The 19,908-nt window shown below is 49.7% G+C and overlaps 1 protein-coding gene across 1 annotated transcript in view; it reads left to right on the top strand.

Moving 5' to 3' along the window:
* SIL1 (SIL1 nucleotide exchange factor) overlaps positions 1-19,908 on the top strand; it is a 311,506-nt gene that overhangs the window by 273,233 nt on the left and 18,365 nt on the right. Inside the window, exons 6-7 of the mRNA XM_058815385.1 lie at positions 1,543-1,734; positions 6,235-6,356. Coding sequence (XP_058671368.1) covers positions 1,543-1,734; positions 6,235-6,356 — 314 coding nt within the window. The remainder of the gene's footprint in view (positions 1-1,542; positions 1,735-6,234; positions 6,357-19,908) is intronic.

Genomic DNA, 19,908 nt, shown 5'->3' with positions numbered 1-19,908 from the left:
ACCCTCGCTCCTCCTGCTGCCTTGGTCTTGGCTCACTCAAACAAAAACTGAAAGAGGAGTCAAGGCTCTAAAGTTCTGGTGTCACAGAAGGGCTTTTTCTTCCGTTATGTGGCAGCATGGCATGATTTCATTTGCTGGAGATTATTTCCATAGCAGCATTGCTGATTGATTGCAGGGCTGCTGAAAAGGGCTGCTGGAAATGAGGATCATTGAAATGCAAAAATTAGTGATACTCTATTAGGTGAAAATAAGCCATATTTTAAAACCCCCTGTTAGAATAGCTTTTGTCCCACCAACTGGGCTAAAAGCAGCTACATCTAATGGACCTAAAGTATTCCATTTGCAGTCACTCCTGCAGAGAGCAAATCCATCCCTGAAGGCTCAGTGTCAGAGGAAATGGAGTTACACCGAGCCTCTCTGTGCTCCGGCAGAGGCAGCTCGGGGAGGGATGGGTTGGGTGTGGTACCTCTGGTAATTTATCATTCCATTGACACAGCTTTCACCTCCATTGCTCACTTGGTTTTCCTCCAGCCCTCTCTGATCCCTCATGGGGAGGAGGACAGTGCAAACCCTCCAGCTGAGGCTCACTCCGCATACAAACACATCTTGGCATTTGTGACAAATGCCTTCCAAAAGGGGCTTTCTGCCTTTCTCCTGTCCTTGGGGCAGCCCAGCTCCAGCATGGCCTCTCTGCTGCTTCTGTCCCCTGCAGCAGCAGGCTCTGTCCCCAGTGCCACCAGTGCTGATGTTCCTGCACCTCTGGGGCTCTCTGAGATCTCTGAGAGAGCCTTTCCTCCTCACCACATGTTTTGTGTCAGCTCTCTGTTCAGGGCAGCCCTTGGGGTGCTGTTACTGTGAGGGAGATGAGCTCAGGACAGGCTGTGTGCTGGCCAAGCCCCATGGCACAGCACGTCAGCTGCCCCCAGCTTATCACTGCTCCTTCTGCCTCCCTTTCTGACAGCTTCTGTCCTCACACCTCTCCCTAGGAGATAGACCCTTCCAGGAATTTGCTCAACGCTTGGAAAGGCAAAAGCATCTTTGTCTGTGTCTGAGAACTCCTTGGAGTCACTGGACACTTTGGGCTGGATGGGACCTCTGGAGCTCTCCAGCCTCATGTCCAGTTCCAGAGAGGTTCAGCTGTAAGATCAGGGAGGTGCCTCAGGGCTTTTTGCAGCCAGGTTTTGAGAAGATTCACTTGCAGGCAAGCAGAGAACCGCAGTACTGCTGCCTGTGGGCTTGATGTTGAATTGGATGGAAATGGGATGTAGAAATAGTGCACAAATACTGTAGAGAAGTAGAAGTGGTGCACAAAGCCCTACTGTTCACTCATAATGTGGGTATATCACAGCTAACTGGGTTCCTGGGCTTCTCAGAAGGACCCTGCCCCTGCACCTCTGATGTAGAGCAATAAATCCATTGGCACAGACAGCCAGGTTCCCTTTGTGAATTTTGGGGCTGGCATTCCTTTCTGTGTCTGTCTTGTCTCTCTTCATCTCCTATCTTGTTATCTCACATCTGGTTTTTCCTCCTTTTGTTTCCAAGGCCCGAGAGGAAGAGGTGAGGAAGAAGTTCCGGCCCATAGAGCAGCTGAAGGAGGAGTTTGAAAAGCTGAACATGAAGATAGAAACAGATTATGAAATTATGGTTAAATTAATCAGCAAATTCAACAGCTCTGCCTCCACGCTGGATGAGAAAGTCGCGGCGCTTTATGATCTCGAATATTATGTTCACCAGGTAACAAGAATGCCTCAGTAACTACCGTGTAAAATCCAGGGGATACGGTGTCATAAACGGGGCTTTATTTTTCTTATCAGTATCAGGTAATACAAATTGCTTAATTACCATAATCCTGGGACAATAACAGACAGCAGAGGACTAGTGCAGGCTTATTTTATATCCAGGTTGGAATTAATCATCGCTTGTGCCAGGAGCCAGCAGTATCCTGGTGGTTGCCTGATTTGTTGACTGTTCTCAGGCTGGTTTTCTTATCCTCTCTTTTTCCTCTTTTATCTCCTTAGTGTTACAAAATGGGGTTTTAGCTGCCATTTTTGGGTAAGTAGAGTGGTGGTTGCTCAGAAAATAATTATTTTCTTTTTGCTTCCATGGAAAGCTGCCGTGGTTGATGGCAGGTGCCCTTATATCAGTTCACAGAGAACGTCTTTGTACCAGGAAAGGTGACAGCCACCCAAAACCCCCTATTTTGTCTTGGTGTGAGTAAGCAGTGGCAAGCAGAGCCTCGCTGTGCTAATTAGCTCTGTGTGAGGGTGAACATATTTCCTGGCATCTCGCTTCCTCGGGTTTGTGCTCACACTTTTCCCCCCTCTCTCTGATCTCTCTTGCTCTGCTTTCAGCTCACACATTCCTACCTCCCCTTGGATGCAGCTGCAGGCACAGAGCTCTGCTACCCTGGGCTTGGTGCCTGCCTTGGTGCCACCCTTGGGAGGGTGTCTGGGCATCCAGCCTCTGCTCTGCCGTGTGGGAAGGGACTTGGCTTGTCCCTCCCCAGTGACTGGGGAGAGTCTGGAGTGCACTGGGAGAGTTTCCAGCAACACTTTGTCATTTCAGAGGGTGAATAGGACAACTCTTGGGAGGTGCCAGTGCAAGCCCTTTCACTGGAACAGCACTTGTTGAACCAAATGTGGTATTTGGAGGCAGGTAGCTGAAGTGTTGCTGCTGTGAGAGAGAGAGTCCATGTGCCAGCTGATACAAGTGTTATTTCCAGGGCTCTTTGTCTTGAATTTCCACTCTGAATTGTCATTGTGGGCATGCAGAGGCTTCCTTGCTGTTTGTTCTCCCTGCTTTTGTGTCACTGACGGCATCTGTGTGACTCAGAGAATAACTGTGAACAATGGGCACCCAAAGAGCTTCATATTTGTACTCAGGGCTAATCTTGCCTGATTAAGGGTGCCAGAGCATCAGGCCATTGTGCTAAAAAGCAATCCCCAAATGCCCTGGCATGCCTTGAATTCCAGCATAGTGATCTGGACTATTCCAGCAGAAAATCCCTGCAGCACAGGATGGGGCAAACAATTTCAGAATGGCAGAGGAGCAGGGACTGGAGCATCAAAGGGAAGCACATGCAGCATCAAAGGGGTCAGAGAGGGGGAATGGCAGGAGGCTGGCAGGAGCACAGGGGCTCCTTTGTGCGCCGATCACAGCGCTGCTCTGTGCCCGCGCTGTCGGGGCAGATGGCTGGGCAGCACCTTCTCGTCAGGCAGGAAGCTGATAAGAAATATGACTTGTCTCTAAGCCAGCATGGCTTTTCCTCCTCTTTCTTCTTCCAGTCAGTTGAATGCGTCCAGAGCATTATCTCTGTTTGGGACTGACTTTAGCATCAGTGGCTTAATGTAATTACTGAACAGCAGCCAAAGGACGCTGGTGCCGCATAACCCTGGAAGGGCTGAACTGCCAGGACTCCTCTGCAGCGAGTCACAGCCCTGCTGTGGGAGCAGGGGATCCTTGCAGGTGTGGGTGGCCCAGGACAGATGTAGGGCCACTTTGCAGGTCCCACCTTCCCCGGCCTCCATCAGAGCAGTACCATGCCGTGCTGTGGCTTTTCAGAACTGTTCAGCTCCCAGCCATCCTGCTGCTGTCTCCGGGACACAGGATGCCCTGTGGAGTGGAAAATGCCATGCCCTGGGGGGCGTGCAAGCAAAGGCTGCTCCCTGCTCTGTGCCATAGTCACCCTGGAGCAGTGGGTGCGGGGCAGCTCGTGCCTTGGAGCATGCCATTGGGAGCCAAGGCTGGTGCCCAGCCCGGGGAGATGCTCTCTCCTGCCTTTGGAGAGTCAGCCCAAAGGCTCTGCCTTTGCTCAGCTTTTGGTTGCCAGCTCTGGTTTGCTTCTCCTCAGCCACGATTCAGCTTGGCATGTTTGGGAGCCTGTCTTGGAGAAGGAGTAGGAGGGTTTGGCTTGCTGGGTTATCTGTAATGCATAAAACCCAAATGCAAATGTGAAGAGGGCAGAGCGTAACTCATAAACAGCATTCACGGTGCTTGCACAGCAGTGTGTGGAGCCAAGACCGGTTCTCAGGCATTGCAGGCTCTTTCTCTCAATTATTTACTCTGCTTATCTTCCCCTCTCCTCTGCTCTGACATGCTACACCATCTCTCTCTGCTAATTTCCTCTCCATCGTGTGCAGTTGACATGCTGCTTTCCCTCGCTCTTGTTTTCTAACATTTTCTCTCTCACCTTCCCTCCCTATTTTCTTTCTCCTCCAATTCAAACCTGCTCCCTGAATAACTGCTGTCATATTTGCTCTTCTCCCATCCCTCCCCTTGCCTGCTTTGCCTGTGTACTTTACTCAAGAGCTCTTTTGATCTTTGGTTTTTCTTCTGTGCCGATTTCAGTGGACTGAAGTGAGGTAGGAGCTGCTGCCTTGCAGCATCCACTACTCCCCAGAGAGGTTAATACCTTCAAGTTGTTAAGTTTGGGGATTTTGTTAGTTTTAGAACTGGAGCTCTCACAACAGACTCTGGTTAAAAAAGATAAACACATCTTCAGAATAAGCTTTACAGCACAACAGCACAATTTACATTCTGCTGTTGTGGTGTCTCACTGACGCTGGGGCAGCACAAAGGACTCCGGTGCTGCTGAGGTTACAGCAGGGGATGGTTTTACCACACCAGCTGCTGGATGCAAATTCCTGCCTGTCCATACATTCCCTCTCATGCAGAAGTCAATGTCTGATTCCAGCACTAAACCAGTTTTTACAGAGGCTGAGTAATAAAAGGACCCACTGGCAGCTGAAATTGGGTTGCTGCATAGATTTCTTTGTAGATAAAGATGGGTCTGCAGAAAAGTGAGAGCTCTGGCAGGCCTGGTTTATAGGGACAGTTAAAAGAACAGCATCTGAAAGGATACAAAAGCTGCTGCAAATCCTGAATCAGCCCCAGCAGACCTGCAGAGAGCAGCTTTGCAGAGGGACAGGTGGGTATTGTCCCACTGGGGAGCAGAGATGAGCTGGAGCTCCCCAGGTCCTGCTTTGGTTGGTAACGACAGACCCGTAGGACACAAAGCTTCTTCTTCTCCTGGGTACCTGAAATATCTGACTTAGGGCCAATTTTGATGAAGATACATGGTTGAGATAAATATAACACTGAGCATGAAGTCATTGACTAGAAGAGGGTCCCACATGCCCTGCATGGCTTGTGGTCCTGTTCCACCTCATCAGGGGGTCGGCTTGCCCTGCTGATAACTCATTTTTATATTCTGTTTCCATCAGCCAACGATTGCTGTTGTGTCCCTGTCTTTCAGAGAGATATGTCGAATTTCTAAACCTGATTTTTCTGTGCAGGCAGAAACTGATTTTTCTGTGCAGGCAGTTCTGAGCATTCATCAGATCCTCTTTTAAACTGAAAAAAAAAATCATTGAATACCAAAATGCATCGATTTGACTTTGGACTGAATTTTGTACTTGAAGTAGTTTGTGCTGTTTCTCTAAATTTTGTCTGTGAGCACTCAGAGCCTTTTCTGATCTCCTCTCCAAGAGCAGATGCCCGCTGGGACTGTGCCTGGCTAGCCCCTGATCCACTTAGAGCCAGAGGCTGATGAATTCCCACTAATGTGCAAACTTTTCCCTACTGGCAGTTAATCCATTATTGTTTGCTTAGAAAAGTCATTGTGGGGCTGCTCCCTGGGGAAGCTCCTGGATGACCCCTCCAAGCTGGGACTGGCTTTTTCCTTCCTTGTCCATGGGAAGTTGTTAATGGAACTCATGGAGAACTCCCAGAACTGCCCATGCTCCTCGCTCCCATGCTCCCTTTGCACCCTGTTGGTGCTGACAGGCTCCTAAACATCCCTGACTCCTGGTGCTACAATTACAGCATCAATGAATTAACTTCATTTGCAAAACATGCAATTCCCTGGATCCCTAGTAAAGGCCTGCTCAGGGGAGAGCAAAGAGTTGGAGTTTTTTGACATCAGCAGATATATCGAATTGCCAAAATACGTGTCAAGAGCAGTTTTGATAGCTATAATCAAAATATTTGAGTTTCCAGTGATGCCTTCTGAGTGTGACAATGTCCTCCCACGAGGACACTGTGCCTGGGCAGCTGGGACATCGCTGCTCATGGGCAGGGCTGTGCTGAGCTCAGCCACAGCCATTCCCTCAGAATTTTTAATTCATTGTAAAACTGCCTGCTGGTCAGAGCAGGAGGGAAGGGATGCTGTGGGTGTGAAGGGAGGTGTTCTCCAGGGGCTGGGGCTTTGTGCTGATGGAAGCTGCTCTCTCCCAGGTGGACAATGCCAAGGATTTCCTGTCCATGGGTGGGCTCCGGCTGGTGATCGAGGGGCTGAACAGCAGCGAGGCCTCGCTGAAGGAACACGCTGCCTTTGTCCTGGGAGCTGCCCTGTCCAGGTGAGACCTGCCCTCAGCTGGGCTCTGTGCCTCTCTCCACCTCTCTTGGTTTATTTCTGATAGCAGAGACTGAAAGCTATGTTGTGACACACCACAAAACTGTCTTGTCCCCTTCCTCGCCCTTGCAACATCCGTTTCCCCTTCTCCTCGGTGTGTCCTTATCTTGCTCATTGGACACATCCAGAAGTAATGTGGTGTCAAATCTATGATTGTTTCTTGGTTTCCCTGGGCTCCCTGCTTCTACAAAGTCCAAGGAAGGAATAATTCTCCTTCTGTCCCACTGACAGCTCTCTCTGGGGGAAGATGTAACAGAGGGTACAGTTACAAGCACCCCAGTGAGCACCTTTGTCCTTCCTCATCCTTGCTTCTGGGCTGCCTCAGGATGGCAAGGTGCTGATTTGAGCAGCTCCCATGGTCTTCAGAGAGAGATTTGGGCCCCACGGACACGTGCCTCTGACATCAAAGGCGTGTTGATTAGATGTGGGGTCAGGAATAAGGGTCAGCAGCCAGAATGCAGAGGAGACTGACCTGCAGAATGTTTGAGGTTCAGGGGAAGGAGCCTGCTCTTCCTTATGCTGGGGCATCCTGTGTAGTGCTGGCTGCAGGTGTCCTGTGGGCTCCATGGGTTTTCCTGGTGCCCTTTTTTATTTATGGGTTTTGGGGCTTTGCAGGAATGTGTTGCTCATTCAGAGGTGCAGAGGCTTTAGAAATGCATTGGATGGACTCAAATTCAGGATCAGAAGTGCAGAGTGAAAATTGAAGGTCAGGACTGTTTTATCTGCATATTTCTACACCTAAAAATACAGTCACCTTCTCCAGCATCATAAATTATTTATGGCTTAGTCTAACACATGGTGCACAGACCTGCATTTACTTGGTAATCTCATATGCAATGCAGTTGGCCCTCAGCGTGTGTGGAGTGATGGGCCTTGTGGACAGGAGCAGGTACCCAGGTTTATACCAGGGAAGGATCCAGCTTCTAGTCTGAAACAGAGCCTGATTTAGGGATGACAGGAAGATACATGAGAAACAAAACCTGCTCTTCATATTCTGGTGTATCTTTGTCTCTGAAACAATACCAGAGTGGTTTGCTCAGGTTCTTTATTTAGACTCTTTCTGCATACAGAGAAGATCATGCAGAGGGTCTGGAAACATTTGCAGGTAACTTGTGAAATGACAGGGGCTGCTAAAGAGCTTCTTTCCAGATGTACCTGCCATGACATGGCCAGGACTCCAAAAATTCATTGTCTCATGGTACCTGACAGTGTAGCAGTGGCCACGAGAGTCACACTTTTGTGTAGTGTTTCTTACTCAAGTGCAAAAATCTTCTTTGGAGAGAGCCTCTCATCTGATATGGCAACATTAAACTGCTGCTTTGTAAACTTGTGGACCTTTTTTCTTTGAAGGACATTCTGGCAGATGGTAATTTGGAGTGGTTTGGATGATACATTGTCTGAGAGCTCTGCTCCAAAATGTGAGGGATATTATGCCTTGGTTTGAGTTTGCTTTTTCTCCCCTTGCTGTGCTTAAGCTTTCTCAGTAGACACCTACATGCCAACTTGTCTGCTGTGTGCTCACTTGTTTAATTCGTTTGTTCATACATTTTCTCAGCTTACTCCATGCTCTAGTTAAACTGTTGGGGGCATTTCAGGTACTTCACACAGCATTTTGTGTTTTTCTGAGGGCTTGTTTTTTATTTCCTTCCCTCATGGTTGCTCCTGAGAGCCTTAGAGAGGTGGTAGGGCTTTCCAGTAAATTCCCAGAGGTGTCACAGCTCGCTGGGCTGCAGGGACACGATCTGCTCGGTGCTTGTGTGCCTGGGGCTGGTGTCAGATCCTCTGCTGGATGCTGAGCCTGGGAAGAGGCAATGGTCTGCTGCTCACCAAATGGGTCTGTGGCCACCTCCCAGGTCTCTTCAGCCAGGCTGGCTCAGGCCAGTGGTTTCAAGCCAGGCAAACATTCCCAGAGGGAAATCTGGGCATGATGAGAGCAGCTCCAGAGCCTGGCACAGGAGGTCAGTAACTCCTGGCACCACTCAGTCTGGAAGAGGGAGTTTGGCCTTGTCTGTAGACAAGTGTTTAACACAGGAGGAAACCACTGGACACAGAGTGATTCCAGACATGCCTGGGACACATCCAGAACTTTTCAGCTCTCAGAAATACCCAGATCTTCTCCAGATTTGCACTGTCCTTAACTCTGCTCAGGTAGTCAAGCAGGTAAGGGATGGAACAAACAACTGCAGTCCCCAGGTCCTGCCTGCACATGGCCCTGCCAGGACCTGGCTCAGAGCTCTGGCTGTGCTGGAAGCCCATTGGAACAAAAAGGTTTTCCAGGGGATCAGCATCTTTAGCCAACAGGCCAGGGGGCTGGCCAAGACTTTGATCAGCAAAGGCAGCAGGAGGAGAAGGCACAACAGGGCCAGCTCAGGATTTCCCCTTCCTGATATTATCGCTCCTATTTATTTGGCTTAAAGCAGACTTGAAAAGCAGCCATAGCACAGCATGACTGGGACCTCGGGGCACAGGATCCCAGGTCCAGCTGCCAGGGTCTGACCTCCTGGCATCCATCTGCCTCTGGGAGCCTCTGCCACAGGAGAGGCAGATATCTTCACTTGACAGGGAGGAAATCACAGTTTCATCTCATGTTTCCCTTATATGTCCTTCACTTCAGGCATTTGGGTTTTAATTGCTGAGTCTGTGACCAAATCAAACATCATTCCATCTGGTGGAGTTCTCTGAGCAGTGCCCTTATTGCAAGTCTAAAACCTCATCACACTCTTACTGTTTTTAAGCCTTTAACAAAATGTTTTTCCATTCAGCAGTTTGCAAAAGTAAACTTCATTTGAACAATCCTCAAGTGCTCTGATTGCAAATAAAAGTTAAATGCACTAACAAAAATAATTGCTAGGCATGTGGGGTTGTACATTTAGGTATCCATAATTCACTAACAGTATATGCCAATACACAGCATTATCTGGATTTCCAGTGATTGCATTAGCATAAAAGCATGTTAGAATTTATCCTGTGGTACTAACATTTAAATATATATAAGTATGAAATATTAAGATCCAGCATTTTGGAGGCAAGTGAAACTACTGTCTGTAAAATGTTCCTGCATATTTTGAAGGTACACTCCAGTATCTTCGCATGACAATCAGCATTCGCACCATTGGGTCCAAACATTACAAAAATGTCAATGTTTTATGCAAAGAGGAGCTATATTAAGCTAAAAAAGATTGCTGATGAGAGAAGTGTCTTCTGATGTCCTCTGAGCTATTTACAGGCAGCATCTCCCTTTGTTCGTGGCACAGCCAGGCCTCTGTGCAATCTGTATCTCCATGTTTCACAAGAGTGGAAATGTTAGCCAGAAAGGATTATGTGTGTGATTAAAACCTCAATTTTTGAAAATTTTACCTACAGGAAACGTTTTTCCACACCAATAATTTGAACATTTTAGTATTTTGTAATAAAAGGATTTTTGTAATCCGTTTAGAAGGGGAATAATAATTTATGTTGAATGACTTCTTGAAGCTTTATCCCAAACGCTCCCTGTGTACTTAGGGATGAGTTGGAAGAGAGGATGGAGACAAATTAAGCTGTAGGACCTTCGAGGCAAAGGGAAGCAGTTTGTATTTCATGGGGACAAGGCAGAAGGCTCAGAAGGTGAGATTTTGGCCTGGCCAGAGTGGGGAACTGGGAGGGCAGCCACTTGTGCAGCTGCAGTGAGAGACTTGTGGCATTTTGGCCAGACCTTCCAAAGCCCACCCCGTGGGGTAGCCAGGGACAAGGATGTCCCACTGATGGTCCAAGCTGACATGTGCCATGTGTCCTAGAAGGGCACAGGACAATCCCAGCACAGCCTCTGCCCACAAGCTGGGCTCTCTCTCAAGCCCACTGCTGGGCTCTCACTGTTCCCTTTTGGCCCTGAATGCTAAAATAATGTCACAGGGCTTGGTAAAGGCTTGGGAGTAAACTCATCACTGGTGAGAATTGAAGCATGATCCTGTAGCCACACACAAGAGTTTTCCATGGATTGTCTTAGCTGTTTCCCAGAGATTAAACCCCTTAAGGGATGATCATGTGCATCCTGAATACCCCATTTACCATTATTTGTTTCACCAACTGTGAGGCTCGTTCAGAGCTTGCCCCACTCTGGTAAAGCCAAGAGAGGCACAAAACATGTGTTTACTTCTCAAGAGAAACCTCAGAGAAGCTCCTAGAGTGATGGGCTCTGATTCCTCCTGCTGTGCTGAGGAACTCAGCATCATGGGATCCACCTGGTTTTGGTTCTGCTTTTCCATTGTTTTTTCTGAGGGAAGAGGGATGTGGCAATGCTGTCTCCTTGCTCCGTCCAGCAGTCCCCTGGTGGTGCCCATTTTCCCAGAGCACAAGACTTCCCTGCTCTGTTGGAGAAGCAGCAGCCCCTCCAGGATGCCTCTGACAAGAGGAAAGAGCTTCCACCAGATTTAAGGGGTTTGAGTTAGGTCCAGCTGTGCACTGAAACTGGTTGGTGCTCGCTTAAATAACACAGAGGCCCAAGCAATAAACCCAGGAAAAGTAAAATTAAAGACCTTGCTTCAATGCTGTCTTGTAAGGACATAAGAATTTCTGTGCAGAGAAATAAATCTGGTTAGCTTAACAAGCACTGTCCCTACCCATTTATTTCCAATCCATCTTCATCCCTTCCTCCTCCAGCTTTTCCTTTTACATCCTGCAGTATTTGCCCATCTCTTTATCCACTTTCCCTGATTTTTTCAGTGGCCCTGTTTTCCCACACCATGTGTTTGCCATCTCCCAGTTGCAGTAATTCCAGCTCCACTCTTTGACTGCTTATAATTTCTTGCTTTGTAGATTGTCTCCTCTATTTTCATTCGAACTCCTGACTTGTGTGAAGTTATCAGCCTCACTGCACTTAATTTCAAATTAATTTGATTGGGTCACCTCAATTTTTTTTCTATAATGATAATGAACTCAACCTATTTAACCTTTTCCCATTATGAAAACCTTAACAAAAACTGCAGTGCAGTATAAATGGGTGTTTCATCATTGTGGTTAATTACTCAGAAGAATAAATCCCTAAACATTTTTCAGCCTCTGAAATCTAACAAGGAAGTGTAATTAACAATTAGAGAGTAAACTGCCATCCTTGTGCTCTCAGGAAGACAAGGAGGGAAAAGTCTAGAATCTAAGGTTTGCTCCTGGGTTTTTAGGGAGAAATATTTGGGGCAATGCTGATGGCTGGGAGTGGCAGGGGGTGGGGGCAGGCCCTTGTCTTGTGCCAGGTGTGTTTTCCCAGGTGTCTGTGGCTGCTGGAGAGGGGATGGACACCTTGGCCTCAGCTGAGGGACTGGGCTTAGGCTGAGGACATTGTCCTTTATGTAAAACTGGGGAATTCTGCAGTGAGTTCTCTGCCTTGGGCTGGTGCTGTGAGAGGACACAGAGGTCAAGCAGTGGGGATGAAATGTGTGTTTGGCCTCACACCCCATGTGTGAGCTCCCACACACTCCCCCAGCACTGGGCTCCACTGGCTTCTCCCCCTTACCCGGGGTCAGGCAGGTGGCCTTGTCCTCCTGAGTCCTTCACACAGCACTGGGTGCTCCCAGAGCCTGCAGGGTCTCCTCAGTCCACAGCTGCTGGTGCTCTGAGAGCTGTGGGAGGTGTCCTGCCCTGCAAACACAGCCCCACAGAGCAGCCAGTGCTGCCTGGGGCTGTGACAGGCATGGGGAGCACCAGGAAGCTGCTCCAGCAGAGCTTCAGCAGGGAGGGAAAGACTCATCACAGCCAGCTCATGCATTATATAAAACATGTTGTTTCTGTCTCATCGTGTTTAGTAAATGCTCTCTGCTGAAGCCTTTGAGTTATTGTGGTGGTTTCCATTTAAAATACATGTTCAGGCTGGTTACCTAATCACTTTCTGCCAAAAAACCAGCCCAAACTTGCTGTTTCCCAGTGCAGACATGGTTCTGTAGCTGGACACAACATGTATTCCTCTGTCTCTTCAGCCACTATTCATTCATCCTTCTTGTTCTCTACAATTCCCTGGCAGGAGGGTGGAGCCAGGCAGGGGTCAGTCTCTTCCCTCAAGTAACAAGCAGTAGGACATGAGAAAACAGCCTCAGGTTCTGCCAGGGGAGGTTTAGATTAGGGAAATTTTTTTTCACTGAAAGGGTTGTGAAGTACTGGAGCAGCCCTGGAGGGGTTGAAAAGCTGCACAGATTTGGCACTTAGGGACACAGCTTAGCCGTGAACACGGTGGTGTGAGATTAATGGTTGGCCTTGATGATCTTGGATGTCTTTTCCAGCCTAAATGATTTTCTGATCCTATGTTTTCTGTTTATCCTTTTTACTACAGCCTGTACACTCTGCTAATGCCTTCACAGGCTTCAGAGATTTTCCTCCCTAACCACCTACATTATTTTCCTGACCTTGGCATGTTCTCTGCAACCTCTCCAAGCAGTAGGTGTAGAGCACTCACCAAGAGGAGGCACCTGCGTTTGCTCTTTGCTATGGGAGGGTGCAGATCCCATCTCTGCCTCTGTTGGTCCTGCTGCCTGCACCCTCCTAGCCCATCCTGATGGTGGCTTTTGTTGGATTTCATTGCCAACTGGCAGAACTGGGCTGTCAGAGGGATGTTGGGGGGCTGCCCATGCCTCTTGTGGCCTCTCTTCTGGATTTAGCCATATTTTCTCTCCCACTCCTCTCCTTGTGCTGAGGAGAGGGCAGCAGATCTTTCACAGGAGGCAAAATAACATAAACCAGCAACTGCAGGCTCCCATGGCATCCAAGAACAGGCCTTGGCCGTCCTGTCTGAAGAGGGATCAACCTCTTTTCCAGGTTGGCATCTTCCAGCCTACCTGTTCTCTTAATACAGTGCTTTGATAAGTTTTCTCTCATCTGTCCATTCATATGCTTAAAGATTCCTTGAAACAGGTGATTATTCATCCATGCAGACAGCTCCTCAGGCCTTCCACCAGACTGCTGCCAACCTCAGCTGCTTTGAGGCTCTCCAGGTGTTTGCACAGGATGATGAGAGAAAACAACAACTTACTGGAAATTATCTCTTTCTGAAGAAACTCCTCATCACTGTTAACTACTTGCTCTTCCCTCAGGTGCTGACATTCTGTGTCTTCTGAGCTGGGTTTTGATGCCCCTTTGTTTTAGATAATCTTTTTTTCTGCTTGAAAGGAGATGTCCAGCAGAGGCCCCCAGAGCAGCCTGGCATGTTTTGGGAGGGGATGACTCCCTGGCAGCCGTGCAGCCCTCTGGGCCCTGATGCTCAGGGCAGCTGTCTGTGGCCACCTGATGTCCCAGGGGAGCTGGGCCCGTGGCAGCCCCTCCCTGAGGGCAGCTGTGTCCCCACATGGGCTGGAGGAACGCTCTCACAGCTGCTCCCCACCGAGGCTCGGCCCCTCGGTGCCACTGCCGGAGCCCTGAATAGATTTGAAAACTAATTTGCTGCTCAGAGCATCAATAGATGTACGTCACTTGTCCTTTCTGCTGCATTTAATGAGTTTCCAAGGTACTGCAGCCAGTTCCAGAAGGCTGCCATCAAAGGATCTTGGCTTCCATCAGAATCCTCGTGCCCCTCAGCGCTCTGCACTTCTCACGTCTCACATGTCTCTTATGAATTCAACACAGAGCACATCGTATAATTTCTTGCAAACATCCTTTCCAGACTGTCTCTCCTTTTTTCCTGAATGCCTTGAACACAGGGCATGAGAGAGAGCAAGGGCTCTTCCTGCAGTGAGGTGGTGTTAGCTGGAGCCCAGGAGAAATGTGGGTCATGCTAAACGTCCTGTCACTGCTGCTCCCCACGGTCATGACTCCCTCAGTTATTCCCTCCTGGGGCTCACCATAACTGTTCCCTTGTGTAATCATCCTGAAGTTGGCTTTGGGCATCCCAGCCTCAGCTGTCACCATGTGGGACAACACCTCCATGTGGGTGAGGAGGGTGCTGCCAGACTGACAGCCAGGGGACAATGGGCACAGCCCTGCAGTGGCAGTTCCAAGGGACAGATCATCAATCCTTAGCTGCATCTGCTGAGATCAATAATTAGGGCTGTTGTTTTGTAAAACCCCCCAGATCCACATGGGAATTGCCTTATTGAAGTGGACGTGCAGGCCTGGCTGGCTGGAAAGGCCCCGTGGGGGGATTGCAGAGGAAGGAACACAAAACCCAGGTGCCAACAGTGTGCTGACATGTAAATGAGGTTTCCTGAAGCCTTTAGCAGCTCAAACCTGCCATACACGATGAACCACAAGGGTTCTTGGGTTTTATCTATTTCTGTCACTGCAACAGGGAGGGTTGGAGAGGGTTCCTGGGTGCTGGGCCATGCCTGGATGCTGCTGCCAGCATCCCTCTGCTCGAGGCTGCACATAGGAGCCTGTGTGAGCTCCTCTGCATGTTCCTCCTCTCCTTCTGGAAGCAGGTTGTGTTATATTTCCATACATACTTTGTCATAAAAGCTCCTAAATATGATTTTTGTTTGTTTGCATACCTTGCAATGAGCAGGAACTCACCTTAGTTGTTTTCCAAATTAATACCCCACTGGTTTTACTTAACAAGGTGTTTTTTCCAAGCTGAGAACAGTAACAACTCTGAGATTTCTTTTAAAAAAATGCATTTTCTTCTCAGGTACTTCATATTGAAATCTGTCTTAATTTCAGTTCAGCTAGTGTGTGAAAACACACGGTGTGGCATTATTAGTCCCTGAAGGAATAAAGACAGATGGAGCCCAAAATGGAATTGGCTTTATGATTAATTGAAACCTTCAAGAGTGCATTGGAGTCAGGGCTTGGTCCTGCCCTGGCAGCACGTGGGGATCAATTCAGCAGGCATGAAGAGCTCAGGGGGAGACACACAGCTGCCACCTGGCAGAGCCAGCCCCGAGCTGTCCCCTCCCGGTGGGACCTGTGGCTGGAGGAGGGCAGGGTGGCCCAGGTGTGGGCTGGGGGCAGGGAGGGATGGTGGTGTGTCGGGGTCCTTGTGTGGATGATGTGCTTGGGTAATGAGCTGCTGTTCCTGCCCAGAGCCTCCCGTGGCTGGGCACGATGGCTCCCGTGTCCAGGGAGCTCAGCAGGGAGCAGGGGAGTGTTGTGAGGCACACTCCAAAAAACTCAGCAATGTGGAGCAATGGGGATTTGAGCTCTGCTCTGCGTTCCTGCTCCATGTGTGACCTGCACAGTTTCCTCAGGTTTCCCATCTTTGCCTGTGAGAGGGAAGGGAATAATGAAGAAACACCAGGTGGTGTTATGTGTGGTGGCTTCAGCATTAGTGGATATTTCTGGGGTCTGTAGCCACTGACATTTACAGCATTTTCTGCTGGATAGGAGGAGAAAAAGGTGCTGCAGAAAGGAGAGTTCTCCATCATGTTTTGGGAGCCAGGCCTCCCTGGCTTTACTGCTCATGGTGGTGCTTTCATGGTCAGCAGGTCCTGAGCAGCTCTGGAGCTGGGGAGATGCAGCAAGTGAAGGCAAAGTTGCTTTGCAAGGGCAAATTCTGGAGCTATGTCTGCACTTCTTTTTGGAAATGGCATGAAGGGGATGGTCAAGGGCAGTGGTGGCAGCCCCAGGGGACTCCCAGTTTCCCACCTGGTGCTCACTGCTGGTCTGGCCTCTGTGCACAGGCTGTGCTGCCATGGCCCACGTGCCAAAGAGAGGCCTGTGGGTGCCTCCCCCTGAGGCAGCCGAATGGGGCTGAGTGTTGACAATAATTTAAGGAAGGATTTGGTGTGGGAAGTTGAAATTGGCTGTGGAGATGATGGTTTAAAGTGTGGACGTGGCTGGGGGCCCACAGCTATGTGTGCTCAGCAGGTGTGTGTGCACTGAACTGGTCTTGCTGGGCAAACTGGATAACAAATAGCATCCATGGGGCCATCAGCTGGGAACAAAGTACAGGGGGCATCTCCCAAATGCAGCCAGGACAGTGTTTTAACAGGCACCAGCACCCCTTCCTGTGGTGCAGTAGCAGCCCTCCCAATTAAGAAGGTGATTGGGACCTTGCTAATTGTCCTGATGAGTGGGAGCACTGCTGGAAATGAGCTGATCCTGCAGATCTGTGGGCAGCTGAGCTAACTCCTGGGACATCATACCCAACACCTCACCAAACATCCAGTGTTCACTCACTCCAACAAGTGCAGTTTGATTTTTATTACCCCTGACCCCCTAGGATGGCAGCAGGTTTGCTGAGGTAGGTTTTGTACAGGGAGGAAGGCTCTGTAGCTGAGCTCTCTCTACAGGAGCTGGCCAGAAGTCGTGGAGAGACACTATGAGGCTGCTGTGGATTTTCTTTTCTTTCCCTGGGGACTCTGGGGATTGCAGATCGGCGGATTGTGGATTAGCGGATCAGGAATTAGAAATGCCTTTTTCATTCTTATGTTACACACTGATGAACTGACAAATTTAATTTCTTTAAATCCAGCTATTTCAGCTGGAATTGGCAAAGTCGTCTTCTGTCTCTTCTGGTACCCTGAGAATGGCTGAATTCTGATCTCTCTGGGGTCACATCATCCACATTCACTTCTTTGTCTTTAGCCTGTGGCTGTTCCAGAAGTGCAGAGCGCTCTCCAGGAAGGGCCCATCCCTCATGTGTGGTTGCAGTGTCCAGGTGCTGCCAGGGCTGTGGCTCTCTGCAGCCACGTCTGCCTGTGCCAGTGCAAGGAGGGGAGCTCAGCCCCAGGGAGGGAGAGGGGCTGGTACCAGTCTGGGGGCTCCAGCTTGGCTGTCTGAGCCCACTGGTAGCAGCTCAGGTGTCTCTACCAGGCAGACACCCTGTCCAACCCCATGGCTCTGCTGAGTGCCTCCATGGCACAGCACAGTGTTTGCCCAGCTCCAGGTATGAGCTGTGCTTGGCTTACATCTGGAGTCAGACTATCCTGAGCTGAAAGGACCCACTGGGATCACCCATCCAGCTCCTGGCCCTGCCCAGACCTCCCAGCAGTGCCCCCTGTGCATCCCTGGTGCCCAAAGGCTCCTGGAGCTCTGGCAGCCTTGGGGCCGTGCCCATTCCCTGGGCAGCCTGGGCAGTGCCAGCACCCTCTGGGGCAGAACCTTTCCCTGGTGTCCATCCCAAAGCTCCCCTGCAGCCGTTCCCTCCTTCCCTGAGCTCTGCCCTGGGCTCCTTGTGCAGCTGAACCAGCCCAGTGCCCTCAGCCCTCCTCGGGTGGCCCCTGCAGAGCCTTCCCCAGCCCGGCCCCTCCTTTGGGCATCTGGAACAGCTTCAGATCTCTCTGATATTGTGACACCCAAAACTGTCTCAGAACTCGAGGTGAGGCCACTCCAGTGCAGAATAGAGCAGGACAATCCCCTCCCTTGCCTGTGGGGCAATGCTGGGCCTGATACCCCCCAAAAAAATGAAAGAAAAATCTAATAGATTTTGTTTGCCCTTGGGCTAGTTCCTGTGAAGGAAGCTGATATCTTCCCCTGCTCTTTTGCATCCCCCTGTGGGGAGAGTCCTGTTCCTTGGGCAGCCCCTCCACTGTCACAGGCTGGGATTTGGGTGCCACTGGTGGCTGTGCAGGCTGCAGTGGGCTCCATGTGCCTCTCCAGGGCTGAGGTAGCACGTCCCTGCCCAAGCCCTGTGCCAGGGACAGCAGAGAGCACAAAAAGGCATTTCTGTCGCTCAAAGCCTAACTGCCTGCGCTGTGGGACCCCGTCAGCAGGGGAAGAGCAGATTCATCATTACCCAGAGCTTTCAATGAGCACTAAACAAAACGGCCCTGGCTCTCCAGAGCAGGCTTTATTCCTGCATTCTGTGATGCTGAAAGTGGGTCTGCAAGCGGCCGCCTCACCACGAGCCCCAGCAGAGCCGTGGGCCGGCGGCAGAGCCGCTCCCGCTGCGGGCAGGAGCACAGCCCGGCCATCCCTCACTGCCCCACTGACGGACGGCTCTGGGGCTGTGCTGATAATATCTTGATTAACAATTAGCATGATGGAACCGGGAAATACATCTTGTTCCTCGCCCCAAGCCGACAGGTGAGGATGGATATATGTTGCCTGGTTGATTGCTGTGCCTTGTTAGAGCCTATTTAGGGTTGATTGAAAAGCAGAGGCTTTGTGTGAGGAGAGACCTTTAATCTCCTGGCAGAGCCAAGTGCGTTTCCCATCAGGAAGCATTCCTTCTCTGCTGCTTATCTCTAACCCCCGCTTTAAACCTGAGCCTGGCAGAGACCAAAAGAAAGGCAGGATCAAAACAAAAATAATTGGGATCGCTGGCTTCCGTGGGCAGTCTGAACCTGTTCTCCTACTTATCAGCTAGTTATTCCTATATAACTCTTGCAAGAGACAATTCAGCAGTTGCAGCATCTCCTTGATGAAAAGCACTCCAATAAAATAACCATGGCAACAGTTGCTGAGGGCTGGCATGGTGAGGGACGGAGATGTGCTCTCCAAAGGACTCCGGGCCCAACTGCCCTGACAAATAGCCCTGCTGAGCACCAGGAGGTGATGTATGGACAGCTCTGTTGTCCTGGTGGGGTCCCAGATGTGCTGGGCATGCAGGCTGCCCCAGTGCACCCAGTTACAAGTCACAATTTGTTAACCATGGGTGTCTTCCCCTCCACATGGAAGGGGAGCTCGTAACCTGAAAGCTGAGGGGGAATTATGAGGACATTCAATCAGAAAGGAAAGGCCAAGGAGGGGAGCTCAGGAAGGGACACCACCTGTGACCCCAAAGCCATAGAGGATTTCCCAGGGTTTGGATGCTCTGGGAAAGGCTGTGTCTCTCTGCTGTTGGTGCCAGAGACTGGTATTGATAATAAACATTTGGCATGTCTAATTTCAGAGCAACTTCTTTTTAAAGCCATGCTAAGACTATGTGTGATGCTCTACAGGAGGGGTGACAGAGGCTACGTGGTTGCACGTGGAGCAGTTTGGGCATTTGCCTTGAAGAGCTGGCCCTTGGTGCATGGAGGAGCCAGCAGAGCCTGGAGAGTTTGTGCCAAGAGTCCTTCACCCCTGGCTCATGACCCCCCATCCCACCCAGGGGTCCTCTAGGGATCACTGTTAGGACCACCCATGTCCTACAAATGCTCTGGTCATAATCTTGGCAGGGGAGCAGCTTGTCTTATGGGATGAGGGCCTCTCAAGTAGCTTTATAGGCATGGTGGTGTTTTTGTTAGGCACTATCCTCTCGTTCTCTTCCTTAACTGGACATTTATAAGCCTGAAAAGTAAAAGAAGGAACGTTCAGCAGAAGAACAGAGGAGCCTGCTGAAAAGCAGCATTTGTGCAGATTTCTAGAAAAGGGCAGTAAATACTCCACCTCTGCTTCATAATAATAATAGGCAGACTAAGTATCTCTAAAAATATAAAATAACATGGGTCTATTTGGAATAGTCAACATCCTTATCAGCCTGCTGCCATCTCTGCAAACAAGTTTCGCTAGAGATTCTGGGCATGATTTTCAATGGCTCAGAGCAGCTGTAGCTTCTTTGACTTCAGTGAAAAGTCTGAGTGCTTGGCACGGTGGCAAACCAAGCCTCTTCCTTTCTGCTTCAAATTGGGGCTTGATTCTAAGTGAGATGAATTTTCTCCTCCTGATAATTCTGTGCATCT

The sequence above is a fragment of the Ammospiza caudacuta genome, chromosome 16 (assembly GCF_027887145.1).
Source record: "Ammospiza caudacuta isolate bAmmCau1 chromosome 16, bAmmCau1.pri, whole genome shotgun sequence".
NCBI lineage: Eukaryota > Metazoa > Chordata > Aves > Passeriformes > Passerellidae > Ammospiza > Ammospiza caudacuta.
The sequence above is the reverse complement of the archived record's forward strand: the minus strand, read 5'-3'. Positions and strand labels throughout refer to the sequence as shown.